The sequence below is a fragment of the Lontra canadensis genome, unplaced genomic scaffold (assembly GCF_010015895.1).
Source record: "Lontra canadensis isolate GAN:19392208 unplaced genomic scaffold, GSC_riverotter_1.0 scaffold122, whole genome shotgun sequence".
Taxonomy (NCBI): domain Eukaryota; kingdom Metazoa; phylum Chordata; class Mammalia; order Carnivora; family Mustelidae; genus Lontra; species Lontra canadensis.
In genome coordinates this window covers 2,440,889-2,462,372 of record NW_022631116.1, presented here as the reverse complement: position 1 = coordinate 2,462,372, position 21,484 = coordinate 2,440,889, and the positions used below count along the sequence as shown (strand labels likewise).

General features: G+C 38.2%; 1 protein-coding gene and 1 pseudogene across 18 annotated transcripts in view; one reads left to right on the top strand and one right to left on the bottom strand.

Moving 5' to 3' along the window:
• Positions 1-21,484, bottom strand: part of NCOR1 (nuclear receptor corepressor 1) — a 152,705-nt gene that overhangs the window by 85,618 nt on the left and 45,603 nt on the right. For 12 of the 18 annotated variants that reach the window (XM_032841349.1, XM_032841355.1, XM_032841365.1 and 9 more), the window contains 6 exons: positions 18,890-19,072; positions 11,144-11,257; positions 4,577-4,633; positions 3,960-4,012; positions 3,599-3,625; positions 1,464-1,530 (listed from right to left, as the gene is read on the bottom strand). In XM_032841349.1, the coding sequence (XP_032697240.1) occupies positions 1,464-1,530; positions 3,599-3,625; positions 3,960-4,012; positions 4,577-4,633; positions 11,144-11,257; positions 18,890-19,072 (501 nt within the window). The remainder of the gene's footprint in view (positions 1-1,463; positions 1,531-3,598; positions 3,626-3,959; positions 4,013-4,576; positions 4,634-11,143; positions 11,258-18,889; positions 19,073-21,484) is intronic. The other 6 variants (XM_032841353.1, XM_032841354.1, XM_032841359.1 and 3 more) reach the window with 1 other exon arrangement.
• On the top strand, positions 11,947-16,592 carry LOC116857283 (annotated as a pseudogene).

Below are 21,484 nucleotides of genomic sequence, written 5' to 3'. Positions count from 1 at the left end.
ACTGGCTCCCAGGCTGCCTTTTTTCTCTCCCAGGCCTTCTTAATGGTGGAGCCAGAAGCAAACTCTTAAAATACAAACCTGAATGTTTCACTTCTCAGTTCAAACACTTAAAAGATGCCCTCGGGATCTAACCCAAAGTCTGGTAGGTGGCCCTCCTGCGGGCGAACCGGCCCTCTTCCCCCAGCAGCCTCATTGCTGCCGTGCTCCCAGCAACCTGCCACACTCCGTCCACCTCCCAGACCTTCACTTCAGCGGCTCCCTGTGCCTGCGCAGATTTCCAGAGTTTCTCGTTGTCCTGCAAACTTCCCTCTACGATTCATACATGGAGCATCAGCTGTCCCTCCTGTATGCTCCCACAGCCATCTGTATGTCCCTTCCCAGAGCGTGGGTACGATACTGTAACTGCCTGTGACTCGTCTGCCCCCAGTCACACTGTATGCTTTAAGAGTTAAAAACCACATGGCTATCTTGCTCACCTCTGCAGAACAATACATGGACAGAGTAAACAGCCAATAAATATTTATTAAACAAATCAGTGAACACATAAACGTTATAACTAAAGACTCTGTGAAGCATGAAAACAAAGTCTATGCTCCTATGTTTGCATCAGCAGACAGTAAATTATAGCAACTATAACAAAATTACTGGATAGAAAAAAAAAGCTTTAGTAGTTTCTCTTTTAATTTTTGTATGTTTCTTGCAAAAACAAAATACACTAATTTAAGGACAGTGTCTGAAGGACCAGATTGGCAGATTACATTAGAAGTGATGTGTCAAGTAAAAGCCGTTGACTCTTGAGCTTTACAATTCATTAAACTGTCACGTCATTAACTATAAGGCACATGGCTCATTTTTCTTGTGAATTAAGGAACATCATTTATTTGGTAAGCAACTGAATTTAAACGAATTAACAGTCTGTCTCAACTTAGCAGAAACATATTGTGAAAAGAAACATACTGGCATTATATTTTCTGTAACTTCATTTCCATGAATATTAGACCCACAAAACTTCTGGACTGCAAGTCATATAATAAATGTGGAAAAGTATCTGAAGTTCAAAAAGGTGAACTTTAGCTGCCCCAGTTCCTAATAAGAAAGAACAGTAACGTCCACTCAGCATGACTGTAACTTACCCACATTGGTCTGAGGGTTTAAGAGACTAAGTGTTGATCATCCTACTTCTCTTTCATGTTCCCTTTTAACTACTCACCATTTTCTTTATTTTGGCTAGATGAAAATGTTATACACAGATGACCAAAGAAATTAATTTGATAATGATATTAAATGTCAATTGCTGCTGGAATCAGATTTATATTTAAGTCATCTCTATAGTTACTTCCTAAATCGGCAACCTTTTCTCAAACAGAATCAAGAACCATTCTCACTAACAAAGGGAAAGCGAATGCCTAAATGAGCATGAATGGGAAAGTTGTACAAATTTCAGTTAAAGGATAGGACCTCACCCTTTGTTTTCTTGCATGATTTCTTCTTTTAAAAAATAAAATGAGTTTTTTCCTCATCACCTGGTTTCTAGAAGAGAAAAATATGGTTGTATGACATTAAGAAAAGCATAATTTAATAATGCATTCACATTTTTTTTTCAGAGACACTGAAAAACAAAGATCACTTAGGAATATCTGATGTGATCAAAGTTAATCTTATTTTTTTCACCCTGCAAAATAAGACTTTTGCAATAATTAGGACTAAGATTCCTCTCACTCTACAGCAAGATTTTATACAAATAGTTCACTTTCAATTATTACATCCAAGTATAAGGCAAATATTTTCAAGTTCTAATTACAATCAATGATTCTTCTTAAGAACTCTGGTGATACAAACATCTCTGTGCACTCTTGGAGGAGGGGAGATAGACGAGAAGGAAAGTCTTTTAAAGTTACCTCCCTACCTCAGGTAAGGTGCTGACCTCCCTTCTATGAGAAGGTGCACCCACAGAGAAGAGAGGGGACTTCTGCTTTTACACAGATTTCCTTCCATCACAGAAATGACACAAACCACTCTAAGAAGTCATGGAGGGCAATGTGACAAGACAGGAAGAATTCTCTTATATCTTAATGAAACAGTTACACTTTTTAACTTTGAAGCACTGTGACCTTCAAAAACAATGACATGCAGGTTCAAATATAAATATTTATACCCCACCTACTTCCAGAAAGGATTTCAAGCTGATTATTCAAATATAAATAGAAAGCCAAGGCAAGTAGAAGTAATTTTTTGGATTATCTGCCACTCAGGACTAACAGTGACACTGGTTCCACTCAAATTAGCGTGGACAGTCAGGAGCTGGCTATATGGAAAAGTAGCCAAGACATGAAAAGAATTATTAAAAGGTATATTTGCTATTTCATACAAAGCAAATGATGGTGATGAGAAAAGAGCTACTACATGATTCATACGGATGCATGCAGCTGAGTAACGGTTATTTCACAAGGTGACGTACAGTGGAAGCATTACCACATATTCGGTTTGCTCTAGCTTTAATTACATGCTACTCAAAAGCAAATGATAATCAATAAATATCATTTAAAATGTTTCCTAGGATTTAAGAAGTCAGCCAGTCAGTAGTACCCATCCCAGGACAGTGTGCTAAGCACTGTAGTCGGGCAGTGTAGACAGCATGAAATAAATCAGACAGAGCTGCTCTCCGGCTAATATTAGGGGGAAAAGACAGAACACAAACATAACTGAAGCTTTGTGGGGGAAAAAAATCATTAAAAGTAGCCAACTAGATTTTATCTGCTATTCTCCCTTTAAAAAATGCTACAACAGCTTAACAGTTCCAGAACAAGGTATATTTTTTTATGAATTTTGCCTAAGCCTACTTCTAAGGGTTTTCAAGACCACAGTAGCATCTCACAGAAAAATTCTAAGTATATATGACTTTTATCATAAACCACTTATTTAACAAAAGTTAAACTTATTCAAATTTCAATTTTGTTCATGCATACTACCATGCAAATTATATTTGCCACCAGTTCTGCAAAGTAGTCAACTATTGCACATACTCTCAGTAAGAAATTTTTTCAAAGAAAAAAAAAATATGATATATAAATAGCAATCTGCTCATTAGTAACTATACTAGTCAATAATTTAAATGTGCTGATTATTCTTAATAAAACATAAAGTAGAAATATCACATTTTTGTTACAAACTAAGAATAATTCACCTAAATTCTCTCCAAGTATGATAATTAAAAAAAAAAAAAAAGATACCTATCTAGCTTCCTCTCTTACTTCAATCAGATCAAGAAATTAGATTTTCTTTTCACTTATTTTCTTATTCCAAACTCTGCATCCATAAAGGCCTGGTATCTAGGATGAGCAAGGCTAAGCAAACTACATTCTGAACAGTCTCCTCACCCATGTGAGGTGACCGAGCGCTTCCAAGGCACCAGGACGTTAAATGGCAGAAGGGTCTACAAATACCGTCATTAGCAAGAGTCATGGAAGGGATTTCCCTAGAATAGGATTTTGAATAATGATAAAATGATCCGTGGCACTTCTACTTTGCAATGGCAGATGTGGCTTGGTGGGGGACGGTGTCATCACTAGTCTTAAATGAAAAAGCTTCATTATCTTACTTCATCATGCGCCTTGCAGGTACTCCACTGAAAAAAAGACAAAACAGGAGGCAAAAAATTCAAGCCTCAAGGTAAGCCATTTCAATGTTAAGTATTCACCTTTTTTACTAGCAGATCATAAAACCAGCTAGTTTTATGCAATAATTTATTTCTTTTTTTTTTTGGCCTCGGAAACTCAAAGCTGTTACCCCAACCCCCAAGAAGCCAGAGGAAGATAACATATAGTAAAACGACAGCAAATTACACAAATCTAAAACACACCTACACTATATTATAAAAATGTCAGCAGATAACATAAAACAATCTCTTTATAGAATATATGGTCTTTAACTGAAGAACTCCAAAGATGATAAATACTTACGTCTTGATGTTCTCATGATACACTTTGGTATCCGATGGCTGGTTATAGAGTGGCTATAAAATAAATCAAATATTTAAATATACCACATTGTACACATGTCTATGAAAATACAAAGAAATAGTTCATATTTTCATGTAAACCTAGTACTCCTAGATCATCACACTACCTGCCCTCCCAAAACCTCCAGAATTCCAGGTTCCCTGAATAATTCTCCTTACCCTATCTCCTATTAATGGCACTCTCATAAAAATGTTTATAAATCCACGGTATCCCATAAGAAATACATTTATTCAGGTTTTTAATTGCAAAAGCAAAGGAAGAACATATGGTCCAAAGAGCTATTTCTGTCTTACTTGTCCTGCTTCTACCTCGTATGATTAAATGGCCTGCTCAGGCAAAAACACACTCAAGACAATACTTCTGCAAAGGTAACCAAGTGTGTGCAACACTATTTTAAAGTTTAGCACAAATGTACTGCCCAGATCACATTCCACAGTAGATACGTTGTATTCCATCTTATCCCAAGAAAAGTGACTAAAAAAACAAAAACAAAAAGCAAAACAAACAAACAAACAAAAAACCACCACCAGACATGAAAAAAGAAATTTCGTACTTACCAGTTCAACTTTTGGGCCAAGACCTTCAAATATTTTATGAGCCTCTTCTGCTTTTTTCTACAGATAAAGACAGTATTATATTGTGTAATTAAAAACTGTATTACCTAAGTGTAAAACCACTACCAATTTAATAACATTTACCTAAAAACTAGTCTATAGTTGAACTTCCCTTATTTCCAAATACTCTTTTCATATGATAAGCTGAAATACTCAGTCTTCTGTTTTCACAGCTTCCTCACCAAATTAAGTCAAAACTTCACATTTGTACTGAAAGTAGCTAACTGGGGCGCCTGGGTGGCTCAGTTGGTTAAGCGACTGCCTTTGGCTCAGGGCATGATCCCGGAGTCCTGGGACCAAGCCCCACATCAGGCTCCCTGCTTAGCAAGGAGTCTGCTTCTGCCTTTGCCCCTCACCATAATCTTGTGCTCTCTCACTCTTGCTCTCAAATAAGCAAATAAAATCTTTAAAGAAAAAAAAAGTAATAACTAAAAAATTGTGAAGTTCTTAACAGCAAATAGATATCAAGATTCTAGGGAGAGGGAACACAGATTCACTATTAAAAACGAATCCCTCAACACTTCAAGTCATGTCTTTAATAAAAATTTAAGGGGCGCCTGGGCAGCTCAGCCGTGAAACATCTGCCTTCCGCTCAGGTCATGATCTCAGGGTCCTGGGATCAAGCCCTGCATCAGGCTCCCTGCTCAGCGGGGAACCTGCTTTTCCCTCTCCTGCTTCCCCTGCTTCTGTTCCCTCTCTCACTGTGTCTCTCTCTGTCAATAAAATAAAATTTAAAAAACAAATTTTAAAACATAAAACACTATAAAGTTGCCAGTCTTTACCGTTGTAAGCCAAACTGATCTCTTGGAAGAAAAGCTTATAATGAGCTCATATTCTAGTTACAAGAAAACCTGGGTAATAACTGAATAGAGGAAACAACTAGTTTGAATTTCTCCAGTGTTCAATAGTAAATAAATGCTGAATTTAATATTTTTTACTATCCATTTTCAAAAGTAAATTAATCTAAACCAATATGCTAACAGAAATCGTCCTTTCATAGACAAAATATAACAAATCAGAAGTTAAAGATTTTTTTTTTTAAAGATTTATTTATTTATTTATTTATTTGACTGAGAGAGATCACAAGTAGAGAGGCAGGCAGAGAGAGAGAGAGATAGAGAGGGAAGCAGGCTCCCCGCTGAGCAGAGAGCCCAATGCAGGACTCAATCCCAGGACCCTGAGATCATGACCTGAGCCGAAGGCAGCGGCTTAACCCACTGAGCCACCCAGGCGCCCCAGAAGTTAAAGATATTTAAACTGGAATTACAGGACTACCAAATTTGTCAGTGGTTTTTTTTTTTTTTAAGATTTTATTTATTTATTTGACAGAGAGAAATCACAAGTAGGCAAAGAGGCAGGCAGAGACAGAGAGGAGGAAGTAGGCTCCCTGCCAAGCAGAGAGCCTGAAGCGGAACTCGATCCCAGGACCCTGGGATCATGACCTGAGCCGGAGGCACTGAGCCACGCAGGCACCCCTGTGTCAGTGGTTCTTAAATTCCTCCCAAAGCATTCCCGTTAGTAACAATGGCTTCCCATCTGCCGTGCAGACGAGCACCTCAATGCACTTGCTGCTGGGAAACTCTCCATGGCTTCTGAAGCGACACACAATTGGGAATGGATATTAATCAGTATTCCCCAGAGTGTAAAGAAAAATGTTCCCTTAAAATAAATAGTCTCCTTTTCATCTCATTTATCAACCAAAATCAATCCATCAACTATTCATTTAGTATATACTGTGTGGAAAGAACTAGGAAGCGTTTAAGAAGCACAAAATACTGTAAAGCACTTTCCAAACTCCAAGAAGCTAAAAAGGTTATTAAGATGAGAAATGAATATAGCAAAAAAGTCAAATATAAAACTATAAAAATCCATTAAGTTTGCAGAGCAGATCCTATTTCTATAGATCATTTAAAGGCAGGATTTGTCAGCCTCAGCACTATTACCATTTTGGGCCCAACAGGTGTTCTAGGGGCTGTCCCGTGCACTGGGGGATATTTAGCTGTATCCCACTAGATGCCAGTAGCACTCCACCTCTTCTCCAAGTTACAACAATCAAAGAAAGTCTCCAGTTGAGAACAACAAACCCAAAAAGTCAAAATGGAATGATCATAAAATTCAAACCGATTAGCTACAGACATATATTAAATAACACATAAATAACATCATCATAGAGAATAAATTTGGGAATATCTAGCACCTACAATTAACTTCCTCCAGACCCAACACGTACCAGTTTTTAAATTTATTTTCCTTTTTTTTTTTAAGTTTTCTTTTTAGTGATCTCTACATATAACCCCGCGATCAAGACCCACACGCTCCACAGACTGAGCCGCCAAGCACCCATTAAATTTGCTTTCTCGAGGCACTCTGTATTAGCGTCTATACCAAGCACTGGCAGGCTAAGTGGAACTGCCCACAAGTAACACTGAGAAACAAGGGAGTAAAATTATATTATGTCAAATACTTACGAATATCCTAACACTTGCCTTTTCAGAGCTAATTTTAAAGGCTGGCTTTTAAGATGCTTGCAGACCCCAAGATTTGGGTTATGCAAACTTTTATTAAACATCTGATTTCGTGTTGGCTTAACTGCTAAGAACACTATTAACCTATCAAGTTTGGCAGACAAAAATTTTAATTTAAAACCCTCACATTTCCATATTAAAATTTTTATCTTAAGTCTATAGACAGAAGCACTTGGTTCCTCAAACATGTCAATATGTTCTATGTGCCAGGCACTGACTAGACACTAAGAAAACAATGATAAGTAGGAGGAAGAGGGGTCTTGAAAAGCTTCATAGGGAAAATGATACGTGAGCAGGGCTGAAGTATGAGTGCACTCGTAAGACAGGACACGACAAGACACTGGAATGCCTTAAGGGAGGGGGAACATCCAGGGATAAAGGTACGAGCCACTTCAGGGGAACATTCACACCTAGCCTGGTAGGATAGCCTTCAAAAGGAGTACTGGGCCAATGGCCAGGCAGCCAGGCCTGTAAGCATGGAGAAAAAGTTTAGGCTATTCTGCAGAAAGTGGGAAACGATCAAAAGTGTCAGGTTGGTTTTTTTTAAAGATTTTATTTATTTATTTGCTAGAGATCACAAGTAGGCAGAGAGGCAGAGAGAGAGAGGAGGAAGCAGGCTCCCCGCTGAGCAGAGAGCCCGATGCGGGGCTCGATCCCAGGACCCTGAGATCATGACCTGAGCCCAAGGCAGAGGCTTTAACCCACTGAGCCACCCAAGAGCCCCAACAATCAAAAGGTTTTATTTGGAGAATAATATAAGGGGGCTCAAATGTGAAGGACCGGTTAGAAAGAAAGAAGACTGAAGGAAGGACACTCACTATGTATGTGAGCGATGAGGGCTCACATCAGCCACTGCCAAAGGAGGAAGAGAGAAGCCACTGACCAGACCACTACTTCGGAGGAAGGACTGATGCTCTTGACTGATGAACTAACTCTATGGTGTGGCAGAGAGGGAAACAGAGACCTCCCGGGACACTGGCCTAGGTGACCAGCGCTTGCTGGCACGAAGCATACTTTCTACCATTAATCCCTTTCTTTCTTGTGTTGTCACTTTAACTTGCAAATCATGCGATCAAAAAATAAACGAGATATCTTTGAAAACCACACTCCATGCACACCCTTTTCTATATGTATTAGAATTCTGAAATTAGAGCATTTATAAATATTTCTGGAACCGACAACGGGGAAGGGTAACAGCAAACTGAACTGTTAAAAATAGTCCGGGAGAGGAGTCTGTTTAGAGACGAAGTGAATCTCAGTGTAAGGCTTAAATATGATGCAAGACAATTTTTCTCTCAGGAAGCCAACTTTAAAATTAACAGTCACTTCTGGGTAGCTTTCCTCCTCCCACTAACTTTCTAAAGAAACGAACGATGCCTAATACAAGATAAAGGCCCCTATCTCCCAAGCCACATCGGGCTTCATCCCAGCGTGTAGACGGCTGCCAAATAGGGAACGAGAGAAACGTCCTCTTGACCTCACCCATCTCTCCTTTCCTGTGGTGTTGAAGCAGATAAGGTCATTCATTAAAGAAAGCTAAGAAGGCCATGAAGGCCTGACAGAAGGCAGTGCGGTGAGGCCGTAGTGAGACAGCCCGGGCCCCAAGCCCAGCTGCGCTCTCCTGGCCTCCCCACCAGGAGCCTCTGTCCATCTCTTCAGAGCAGCAGACGACTCAGAGCACGGCAATAAAGAGGAGGAGATGTGCAAAAAGATGATTTCTACAGCTACTCCCAGTTAAAAAGTCTTCACTATAAGAATACTACTATGAGAGGGGCGCCTGAGTGGCTCGGTGGGTTATAGCCTCTACCTTCGGCTCAGGTCATGATCCCAGGGTCCTGGGATCAAGCCCCGCATCAGGCTCTCTGCTTGGCGGGGAGCCTGCTTCCCCCCTCTCTCTGCCTGCCTCTCTGCCTACTTGTGATCTCTGTCAAATAAATAAAATCTTTAAAAAAAAAAAAAAGAGAGAAAGAGATTTCAAGTTCAGATGCTGTTCTATTCTTCACAGAACACAACACAAAACGGAACACATACACACACACACACACACTAAAGTGGAAAGAAGAGGTCTGAGAGAACTGCTTTGTTTTGTTGCTGGGCCCCAAGAAATGTTTACTACATTAATTAATGAAAACATAGATATACAAAAGTTGAACACAAATTAAACTCTCCATCAGATCTTGTTCAATAGTTTCCAGTCCTCACATCCTAGTCGATCACAAATTCACAAGAAATGACAAGGCTAATTAAGAAATTCAATCAATTAATAAATATCATTAAATTCAATTTCTTTAAAAACTGACTCACACTAAGAAGTCAAAATTTTACTCTATACGATTCTTTTCCACTATTAGCTCTAATCCCTGCTTATTTTATCTCTGAGGTTCTAAACTGGCCATGAAACCCATCAGCCCACAAAAGGATTTTATTGCTCTAAAGAGTATTTTTTTTTAAGATTTTATTTATTTATTTGACAGAGAGAGAGAGAGAGATCACAGGTAGGCAGAGCAGCAGGCGGGGTCGGGGGGAAGCAGGCTCCCCGGTGAGCAGAGAGCCTGATGTAGGGCTCGATCCCAGGACCTTGAGATCATGACCTGAGCCAAAGGCAGATTCTTAACCCACTGAGCCACCCAGGCACCCAAGAGTACTTTTTTAAAAGCAGGAGATTCAACATAAAACGCCACGCTCCTGGATTTCCTGAAACAGGGAGCAGCTGTCAACCTTGGAACCTTGGGCCATATTCCTGCTTGACCAGAGTCACTGACCCTCCAGGAAAGCCACAAGGCTGTCCTCGTCACTTGCTTTATGTACAGCTCATTCTCACTGGTTACATCTTCAAACAGATCTTCAAGGAGATTGCTCTGTCCATTCAATAAACTGGACTAATTTTGAACCCAGGCAAAAATAACGTTAATTGCCCATATTTTTACCTGCCTCTGACAGGTAAAATATCCTATTATCTCCTATTATACATCTGATGACTTTCAGTTACCTATCTATATACATACACGTATATCTGGTCTAAGATCATTCCCATAAATGTGTATGTAATTAATTGACCGTTGCCTTTCTTAAGCCAATTTCCTTTGGGAACTGGGCTATTGTAAAGTTATAAGTTGCCTGTGTAAGATGTACTGATTCTGATGACTCCACTCACTACAAAGAAAACCATTTAAAGCAACAATCTCAACCTCTACCTTATGACCATCTTTAGCTAAGAGACCTATTCTCTCCCATAGTACTTAAAGCATATTCTTTTTTAGACTGGGAACTTCTAGAAGCCCAATGTTAAGGAGCTCTGTGGGAAAGTTTTCTTTATATTAAGATGAAATCCATTTCCCTTTAACTGCTAGTTCCTGGTCTGGATTCCAGCCAAAAACTAACTTGACATCACAAAATTATTCACAGAACTGAGGCCTGGCTTTCCTAAATCGATGAGTACTTTTAATTACAAGTATGAAAGAAGAAATTGTCTTACCAGAGCAAAAAAGCAAAGTCTACCTAAAGGTCAATGGCCTCACATTTTATAACTAAAATTCAAACTACAGCCCAGCTATCAATTCTAAGCTAACAAAGCAAGTCATTTCCACATCCAATGACCCATCTCTCATAGGATGACATCAGTATTTGGCATCAAATGTCCTTTATAAAGTGAAAAACTATAGAATGGTTTGTTTTGTATTATGTGCTACAAACTTACTTGCCAATTTTGTGTGACAGGAGCGAGATACAGCTGATAAAATTATATTCTCGTTAAATAATACTTATGCAATATACTATATAAAATATTAATTTAAGATACACCTATCAACTTTTCTTCAATTTCTAAGGAAAAAAAAATCAAGCTTTAAGGTTGAAGAACATTAAAAATTATGACAGAAAACAGGTCTTAATACAATTAACATTACCACAGAACATGCTGATAACTAAAAAAGGCACAGCCAAATGCTTTTACAGGCCTGTGCTGTAAGAAATGGCGTGAGCTTACCCGATTCTCATCATAAATAATCTGGACGATACTGCGGTGTTTCTGCTCCACGGGAGGAGGGGACACAGGCTTCTCAGGCTCAGGAGGTTTAGCTGCTTCTTCTTCCAGCTGTTGCTAAGAGACCCAGAAAGAAAGAATCAGGCATCTGATGCAGTCACCCCTCCCCATAATTAATCGCCAGAGGTAACACATGCTACTGAGCAATTCTATGGGGTAATCTTCTAATCTGCTAGGTCTAAAGAATCCAAGGTTTCTAACAAATTCAATCAGATTTATTTTGACTAAGAACTAAATAACATAATCATTAGAGAAATCCTTTTGTATTTTAATTCGATCCATTTAAAAAGCAAAATCGTAAGAGAAGCTAAAATATACAAAACTACCCCCATAGACCTCCATCACAATGACCTTTTTGTAGCACAGGAAAACACTTTTCTATGTTACAGATAAAGACTATGCGCTAATGTCTGGTCGGAAGAGCCTCCTGGAGCGTTTACAGACTCATCCTTAACTCGGAACAGTACCATGTGCGGCCCCCCCACCCCAGCCAACCTTTATATTTTGCAATCAAGAGGCACCGGCAAAACTACAACTTTGTGTACAGCTGCAAAACAAAAAGTGATCAGCATCACTCTGCCTGGGGTTGAGCCTCAGGGTCACCCCTTTCAAGTGGTGGCATCCTGGGATCCTTTCTAAGTCTTACTACAATCCTGAACAAGTATATAAACCACTCATATGTAAGGCAGGAATATGAATTAATCCTTTCTACCACAAAGATTTCTGAGAAGATTAAATAACTCGATATGTATCAAGCACATTACAACTATAAAAGTTCGGTAAATATTACCTACAATTATTACTGAACCGAGAAGGGACTGTGCTTGGTTCACTGCTTTTTATTTTTCAGTACTTAAGCCAGGGCCTGATACCTAGTAAATGCTCAACACAGAGCCTTGTGAGTTTACTGCATAAGATGACAGCAAAGACACTGGGTAAAGATATTACGTCTACTAAAGCCTAGAGGAAAAAATATCTGTACTATTCAGCTGATAGTCAAGACTCCTAGTCGTGTAAGTCGGACCACAGCCAACCTAAGGATAAAACGCCTCCAAGAGACAAGCTTCATGGACCACCTTGGAATTCAAAGTACTTTTGCAGGCTGCTATCTAAGTAAGCAAAAGACAGATATTTGGAGCTACGAAGTCATTTTTATGGAATTGAGTTCTTCAACCATTCACTTTCTTTCCTTTGCTCAGAGGGCCTCCTTTTAGGATCCCTGTTAAACAGGTATGGAGAAAGGAATAAACAAGCTTCCAGAAATCACATTTTGTTCTTAGTCTGGACAAAACTACTGTAATAGAAAGACTAAAAACAAAAACAAAACAAAAAACAAACTTTCCTCTCTTATTTGTTCTTTTACGTGAACTTTACAATAATTTTGCAAATTTAAAAATACTTAGAATTTTTACCAAAATTGTATAAAACATATACAATTATATAAATTAATGATGTTCACATTCTTCCAATTATTAATACTGTGTTGCTATGCATCTGTAGTGTATTTCTTTGTTTACTCAAGTTGCCCTTTATATTCCTCAATAAAATTTATAGCCCATAAATATACATATATATATCATAAAGGTCATACAACATATTTCATTATTTTTAATTATTACAGTGGGTTACACATTACTGAGCATTTATTATATGCCACATATCATACAACCATCACATCATTTTGAAGGTATTATTAGCAGTATTACTACTATTTCACAAGTGGAAAAACTAATGACCAACTCAGCAGAATCAGACCCACTGATACTTAAAAGAATTGTCAGGCATATTATTATAAATTTATTAACAAGAATCAAATAAGATATGGCTGAACATTTTTTTAAAGCAACGTAATATTTTTTACATGATGAGATTTAAAAATTAGCCTAAGAGAAATTAAAGCAATAAAAACATAACTGAAATTGAAGATGTATTTGACAGATTAGATGTAACTGAAAAGAGAAATGCAAACAGAAAAACAGAAATGAAGAAACTGCCCATAATGAAGCCCCAAGAAGCAACTGGGAAAGAAAAAACAACGAAGATACACAGAAGACAAGAGTGTAAGATGTTATACCTAACATGAATTTCAGGAGATAACAATGAAACCATAGAAAAAGATTTTCTGGAGAGAAAAAAAAAAAAAAAAAAAAGATAAATAGCTTAGAATTGTCCAGAACTGATTAAAAACTCCCAACACATTTGAGAAGCCCAATGTGTTGTAATGAGCACTGGGTATTACGTAAGGCTAATGAATCACATACCTATATGCCCCTGAAACAAATAATACATTATTTGTTAATTAACGGAATTTAAATTTTTTTTAAAAGGCAGCAGCTCAATAAGTCTTAAGCTGGACAGATTTAAAAACAAAAACCTGGGACGCCTGGGTGGCTCAGTGGGTTAAGCCGCTGCCTTCGGCTCAGGTCATGATCTCAGGATCCTGAGATCGAGTCCCGCATCGGGCTCTCTGCTCAGTGGGGAGCCTGCTTCCCTCTCTCTCTCTCTCTGCCTGCCTCTGTCTACTGTGATCTCTCTCTGTCAAATAAATAAAATAAAATCTTTAAAAAAAAAAAAAATAAATAAAAAAAATAAATAAAAACAAAAACCCATCCCTAATACATCAGACTATCCACAAAACAATACAAATTAGAATAAGGATTGGTGTCTTAAAAGTGGAAGCCAGAAGAAAGTGTGCTGGAACAAAAGTAACACCAAATGAATAAAAATATCTTTCAAAAACAGGCATAAATGAAAGACATTTAAGTCACAACAACCGAATACTTAATCTGCCAATGAACGGAATCTCACTAAAGGAAATTCTGAAGGATATTCTTCAAGCAGAAGCATGTACCCCCAAACGGGAGATTTGTGTTGCATGGCTAAAGCTAAATGAGCACTGACTGTATAAAATAAAGTCTTTGGTGGTTGAAATAAAACAAGGAAGAACTAAATATATGACGAAAGTAGCACAAAAGCTAGGAGAAAAGAGAAAGAAATCAAGAAGTTCTATGCCCTCAATACTTCTCAAGAAGAGAGTTAAGCTCTGCTTAGCAGGAAGCCTGCTTCCCCTCCTTCTCTCTCTGTCTGCCTCTGGGTCTAGTTGTGATCTCTTTCTGTCAAATAAATAAAAATAAAACAAAATAAAATTTAAAAAAAGAATAGAGTTAAGGTACTAATTAGCTTTAGGCTTCAAGTTAAACTGGCAGGGGTGGGGAGGAGCCAAAATAAACAAACAAAAAAAAATACTGGATAAAATCCAAAGCAGTGGGGTAGAAAAATATGTAGTGAACCAAATAATCAATCCAAGAGAAGGATTAGAAAAAACAAATGAGAATACCGAATTCAAGCATAAAAAAGGACAAATAGTATAAAATAGTTAAAAATAATTGAGGGTATTACCAATGGCCATAATCAGGTTAAAAGAACCAAGTTATCCTGTGAAAAAGACAGGTTGTCAAACCAGGTAAAAAAACAAAATCCAGCTATTTACCTACATAAGAGATATACCTTAAATATAAAAGCACAGAAAATAAAAGGAAAAGGGGGACCCAGGTGACTCAGATGGTTAAGTATGACTCTTGATCTCAGGGTTATGAATTCAAGCCCCTCACTGGGCTCCGTGCTGGGCGTGGAGCCTACTTCTAAAACAAAAAAATCCCAACATTTTGGGGTGCCAGGGTGGTTCAGTCAGTTAAGCATCCAACTCTTGATTTCAGCTCAGGCCACAATCTCAGGGTCATGAGATCAAGCCGCATGTGGGAATCTGTGCTGCATGTGGAACCTGCTTGGGATTCTCTTCTCCCTCTGCTCCCCCATCCCTCTCCAAAAAAAAAAAAAAAAAGACAAAAGAAGGAAAGGAAAAAGAGGAAGAAAAAAGATAAACGAGTCAATAGCAACCAAAAGAATGCTGATCTCATTACATCAGTATCACGCAGAACAAATTTTATGGCAAAAAGCATTACAAGAAATAGGGGCGCCTGGGTGGCTCAGTGGGTTAAAGCCTCTGCCTTCGGCTCAGGTCGTGGTCCCAGGGTCCTGGGATCGAGCCCCGCATCGGGCTCTCTGCTTAGCGGAGAGCCTGCTTCCACCTCTCTCTCTCTGCCTGCCTCTCTGCCTACTTGTGGTCTCTGTCTGTCAAATAAATAAATAAAATCTTAAAAAAAAAAAAAAAGCATTACAAGAAATAGAATGTCATTACCTTATAATAGAAGGTTTTACTGACCAGGAAAATAACAACTGTAAACGTGTATACACCATCATGACCTGAGCTGAAGGCAGATGCTTAACCAACTAGGCGACTCGGGCATCCCACTATGAAGCTTTTAAAAGGACAATATAGTTAACTGATCCCAGGGTAGTCTTATGTAAGATCTAAACAAATTCTGTTCACCAAAAAACACAATTAGGCTCAAAGACCTAAATCTAAGAGCTGAAACAATAAAATTTACAGTTGAAAAAAATAAAATTTACAGAAAACACAGGAATCAATCCTTGCAGCTTTTAGATTATGCAACGGTTTCCTGGATAGGAGACCAAAATTTCAAGTAATGAAAGAAAAAATAAACGGGGCTTCAACACAAGTAAAAACTTTCGGCCCTGGTGTGATTCAGTCCTACACGGCTGTTCCCTGTAATAGGAGTCTTTATTTCCAGCTGCCCTCTCTCCCATACAAGATTCCCACTCCAAAGAAGATTCAGTGGACAAGGACATGAGCCCCCGTGTGGCCCCAGAAGTATCTTCTCAGTTGTGAGGCCAACAAGGGCCAAAGAGTATCATTTTAAAGTGGATATTGATGAAAATGAACATGAGTTACCTTTAAGAATGGTCGGTTTGGGGGCTGATGCAAAAGTTGATTTGCACATTGTTAAAGCAGAGGCAATGAATTATGAAGGCAGTCCAACTAAAGAACACTGGGGACTTTGAGAACATCTGTACAGCCAATGGTTTCCCCTGGGGGCTCTGAAATAACACCACCTGTGATCTAAATGTGGTCCAGGTCCTGTACGTGTGGACAGCACCTAGCAACTGTGGAGGAAGACGAAGAGTCAGAAGATGAAGGTGTGAAACTCCACAGCATATCTGGAAAGTGATGTGCCCCTTAACTGAGAGCAAGTTTCCATAGAAAAAAAAAGTGAAACTGGCTGATGAGAATGAGGAAGCTGAGGAAAAAGCTCCAGTGAAGAAATCTATACTTGATTCTCCAGTCAAAAGGCATTAAAAAAAAAAAAATCAAGCCAGAATGGAAAAGACTCAAAACCATTAACTCCAAGATCAAAAGGTCACAAATCCTTTAAAAAAGGAGGAAGAAAAACATCCTAAAACAGCAAAAGGATCTATTTCTGTAGAAGACATTAAAGCAAAAATGCAAGCAAGTCTAGAAAAAGCACGCTGAACGGTCCTGGTAAATTAAGCCCAAAGATGGGGAGAGGAAAAAGAGAGACAAATATAGTCCATACTGAAAATCAACAATCTAGACGAAAGTCTTCTATTTTAATTTCAATCCCCGTTCCTGGTTTGCCACCCACCCACACCCCCTTCCAGGCTGGAAGCAATCTCCCTCCTGACTTCCCAAAGCACTTTCATCTGACTACTCTGATCCAAGGAACCTTATACTTCACTCTCTGTTACTTGTGCATTTGACTCACATCTTTGACCATGTTTTATCACCTTTGTATCTCCCTAGCTGCTCAATAAATACTTACATGAGTCAAGTAAGAGGGGGGAAAAAACCCCTTATGTACACCAATGGATACTATCAGGAAAGTGAAAAGTAACTCACAGAATGAGAGAAAATATCTGCAAATCACATGTCTGAGTGTCCAGAATATATAAAGAACTCTTACAACTCAACCATAAAAAGACAAATAACCCAACGAAAAAATGGGACCAGAATCTGGATAGTTCCCTAAAAAAAATTATACAAAAGGCCAACAAGCACATGAAAAGCCATTCATCCTTAATCATGAAGGAAATTAAAATCAAAACCACAATGAGATTCCACTTCACATTGAGTAGGATGGCTATCAAACAAACAAACAAACAAACATGTTGACAAAGAAGTAGAGAAAATGGAGCCCTCCCTCATACACTGCTGGTGGGAGCGTAAAAGGGTGCAGTCACTGTGGTAAACATTCTCATGGTTCCTCAAAAATTGAAACACAGATTTACCATATGACCCAGCAATTTCACTCCTAGATATATATCCAAGAGAACTGAAAAAAATAATGGTCACACAAAAACTAGTACATAAATGTCATAGCAGCATGATTCATAACTGCGAAAAACAGCCAAAAAGTGAACACAGGGGCGCCTGGGTGGCTCAGTGGGTTAAGCCTCTGCCTTCAGCTCAGGTCATGATCTCAGGGTCCTGGGATCAAGCCCCGCACTGGGCTCTCCGCTTGGCGGGGAGCCTGCTTCCCCCACTCTCTCTGCCTGCCTCTCTGCCTACTTGTGATCTCTGTTAAATAAACAAATAAAATCTTAAAAAAAAAAAAAAGTAAAAATTTTAAAAAAGTGAACACAACCTAAATGTCTATCACCTGATGAATGAAAGAACAACACAGCATATCCACGAAGTGTGATTTTATTCAGCCATAAAAAGGAATGAAATACTGATATAAAATATAACATGGGTGAATCCTGAAAACATGCTAAATGAACGAACACACAAAAAGTCACATATTATATGATTCTATTGACCTGAAATGTCCAGATAAAAATCTATATAGACACAGAACAGATTAGTGGTTGCCAGGGGCTAGGGGGAGGGAGGGTAGAAGGTAACTGCTAACAGATATACAGTTTCTCTTTATTATTTTTTGGTTTCTTTTTGAAGTGATAAAAATGTTCTAGAATTACATAGTGGTGACAGTGGCACAACTTTATGAATACATTAAAAGTCACTAAAATTGTATACTTTAAAAGGATTAACATTATGGTATATGAATTTATTTCAATTAAAAAAAAAAAAAAAACCTTCCTCATCCCATCCCCAAAAAAGCACAATGACAAGCCACAAATGAGGAGATAGCTGCCATACACGTAAGTGACAAGAGACTTTAGGAAATAGTAAAATTAAGAAAATGACAAAATAACAATCCACGTAAGGAACACCAATAACTCATAAACAAACAAAAACAAGCTCTCATTCCTAAAATGGAAATTCCTAAAACCTCAGTGAGAGCTATTTCACATCCAGCTGAAACAAATGACCAGGTGAAAACAAGCGTATGCGCAAAAGAACTTGTAAGGCTGTGGTGGGAATGCAGAACCGAGCTGCCATTTTAGCAAGTTTGGGATCATCTAATACATTCAAAGATGCACGTACACTCGAGCCAAGCAATGCCATTCTTGTGCCAGTGCCCTAGAAAATTGGTTTAAACGTGAACCAAAAACACAGCACCACTGTATCAAATAGCAGAACCAGGAACAACCCCTCCAGTAAGATCAAATACAGAACGGACAACAAGATTTGCTCTCTGTAATCAGAAAACACAGCAGGGAAAATGAGTGGATACAACTAAGGAAAATAATAGCAAAAAAAAAAAAAAAAAGTAAGTCACAATACACAAGACGTGATTCCACGTACAAAAAGTTGAAAGCTATGTAAAACTCAACATTAGCTTCGTTAGAAAGACAAACATACATTCTCAGAACATCAATAAAAGACCAGTAAAATCAAACACTTACTTGTTTCTTTTTCAGTTTAAGGATCTGCTGTTCTACTTTTGCAATTTCTCGATCTACACGATCCATACTCTGTATTAACTCTTCCTTTGAAAGTTTTGAAGGTGAAGCATTTTGATCATCTCCACAGGGTTGCCCAGAGATTGGAGAGGATGGAGCTTCATGTTTGCCTCCAAATGCTGGATCCTTTAGAGGAGAAAATCGATAATTAATTCCTCGCTAATAGCCAGTATCAGTGTGAAGATTCGCTTAACTGAGAAAGTCCACTTGAAAACACAGCAGAGCCGTGTATGCTAGTACAGGGCTGGTGTCCGGAAGGAGCAATTTTCACACACGCACACGGGCAACACACCCTACTGATGTCTATACCACTTTCATAGTGTAGACGTATTGTTCACTATTCTGAATATCTTAAAAGCTACATAGAATGAGGTGGCTAAGAGGCCAAACAGCCTTTAGTTAACAACAGTGAGATTATAGAGAGTATCTGGGGAAATAATAATGCAATCGTAACAAAGGAAGATACCAATTTCTTAATCATTTCCTTACAATGGTTCTTCAAAAGGTCTGAACTTACAGGCTACGAAAACTACAAACTCCGTGTGAAATCTTGTGCCCACCCAACTTAGAAGTTATGATATGGCCAACAGTTCCCAACAAAAAGTTTTCAGACTTTCCAGTGGCCAAGAATCAGATATAGAAATGACCTACGAACTTCTGCTGCTACTAACACCTAGTCCTACCCTTAAATAGGGCAACTAAGCCTGCCCACGCTACAGTACACATAAGATCTCTTAACCCAATATGTCAGCCATTCTACCTCCAAATGAGAGAGAGAATTACAGCACAAGGAAAACTCCTCCACCCAAAACCTACCACCCTGTCCACACACACACAAACACACACAGAGTTTATTAATTTCCAGTCTAAGGTGAAGATATAAGCAATACTGTAAAGCAGATGAATTTCAGATTAAGGTACTCGTTTTCTCCAAGCTATAAGAAGGCTAGGATGAGCATAGTTCATAGGACTATGGAGCCCTAAATGTATTAAATAACAATTAAGTAACTGGGAAATCAGCAGTTCTAACCAAGAATGCACATAACTTGTACCGGGATGGTTGTTCCAAAAGACCCGGGAACAGAGATTTCAGCTAAAATATGTGTATGACTGAAAAATCTCATATTCTATAATAACATACACTATATCTAAGATTTCTGGGGAAAACGGGATTATGGCTATTATTTAAAACCCGTACAACTTTGTCAGCAGAGCACTAACAAAAACATGAACAATTCTGATAGAGGTAATAATACAACTGAGCTCCAGAATCAGCTGCAATCGGCCTACAGTCAATCTTTGCTAGCTTTACACCGAGTGGTCCGTGCTTCTGTTGTGAAGATGTAAATCCTTGAGGTCATTTGCTTCCAACAGAAAACAGTATGTTTCATCAAAATAAAAAATCCAATTGAGGATATCTTTATCAACCTTTATCAACCTTTAAAAACAAAAAATACAGGAGATAATATCGTTACGGTTTCTTTTCAACACTTGAATCTGCACTAGGTTAGCTTAAAGTGAAACCCAGAGCTGTTCTTGAATGCACTAATTTTCAAATCTTCTTAAGGTCTTCAGACATCATGAAGGCTACTTCTTATAATTATGAAACTGCTAAGCTCTGAAACATTAATGTGCAGGAAAAAAAAAAAACATTCAGGAACCACCAAGGCTTCATGTTATATTAACACATTCTCCTACCATATGCATATGAGTTCATTTGTGTCACCGAACACGTATAATAGCAAAGCAGATTATATTTCAATTCTGCACATTTTCGAAATGTTCCTCAGGTGATCTGATACATACCCTAAGAACTATTACAAAGCAGTATTATCCACTGATTTTCATTCTAGTTAAATATCTAACCCAAAAAACAATTCCTTGAGTGCCTACTATATTGTAAGATAGGCACTAGGTAGAAGGGTGAACAAAACAGACACGAGGCTCACCCTCATCGAGTTTATAATCTTGTGCTGGAACATACTGCTAGCTATTTTGGGAAAGGAGTTAGATTCCTACCTCACATCTTGTATCACAACAAAAGCCAAATAGTAGCAAACATTTAATGAGATTTATTAGCAAATTTCAGGGAGCCCCTAACAAACAAAAAAGGGTATTCATGTTATCTTGGGTTTAGAAAAGCCAACAGCAAAAGATATATAAAAAAAGAGAGGCTGATGGATTAAATAAACACGATCTTCTATTTACCAAGATAGTAATAAGACATTTAAAAACCAAATGAGAAAAATCATTTCCAAAATGTGAACTCTACAGCTCAGTATAAAATCAAAACAATACTGCCAGGAAAATGAACAGATATGAAAAAACTCATAAATCAGGAAAAATGAATAACCAATAAACAAATGAAAAACATAAATTTTACTAAAAAGCAAATAAATACAGTTAAAAATTTATCAAATTAACAATGTTTTGTTTTGTTTTTAAAGCAACAACTATGTGGCATCAACAAGGCTCCACAAAAATTGGGCGTCATGGGGTGCCTGGGTGGCTCCATTGGTTAAGTCACTGACTTCAGCT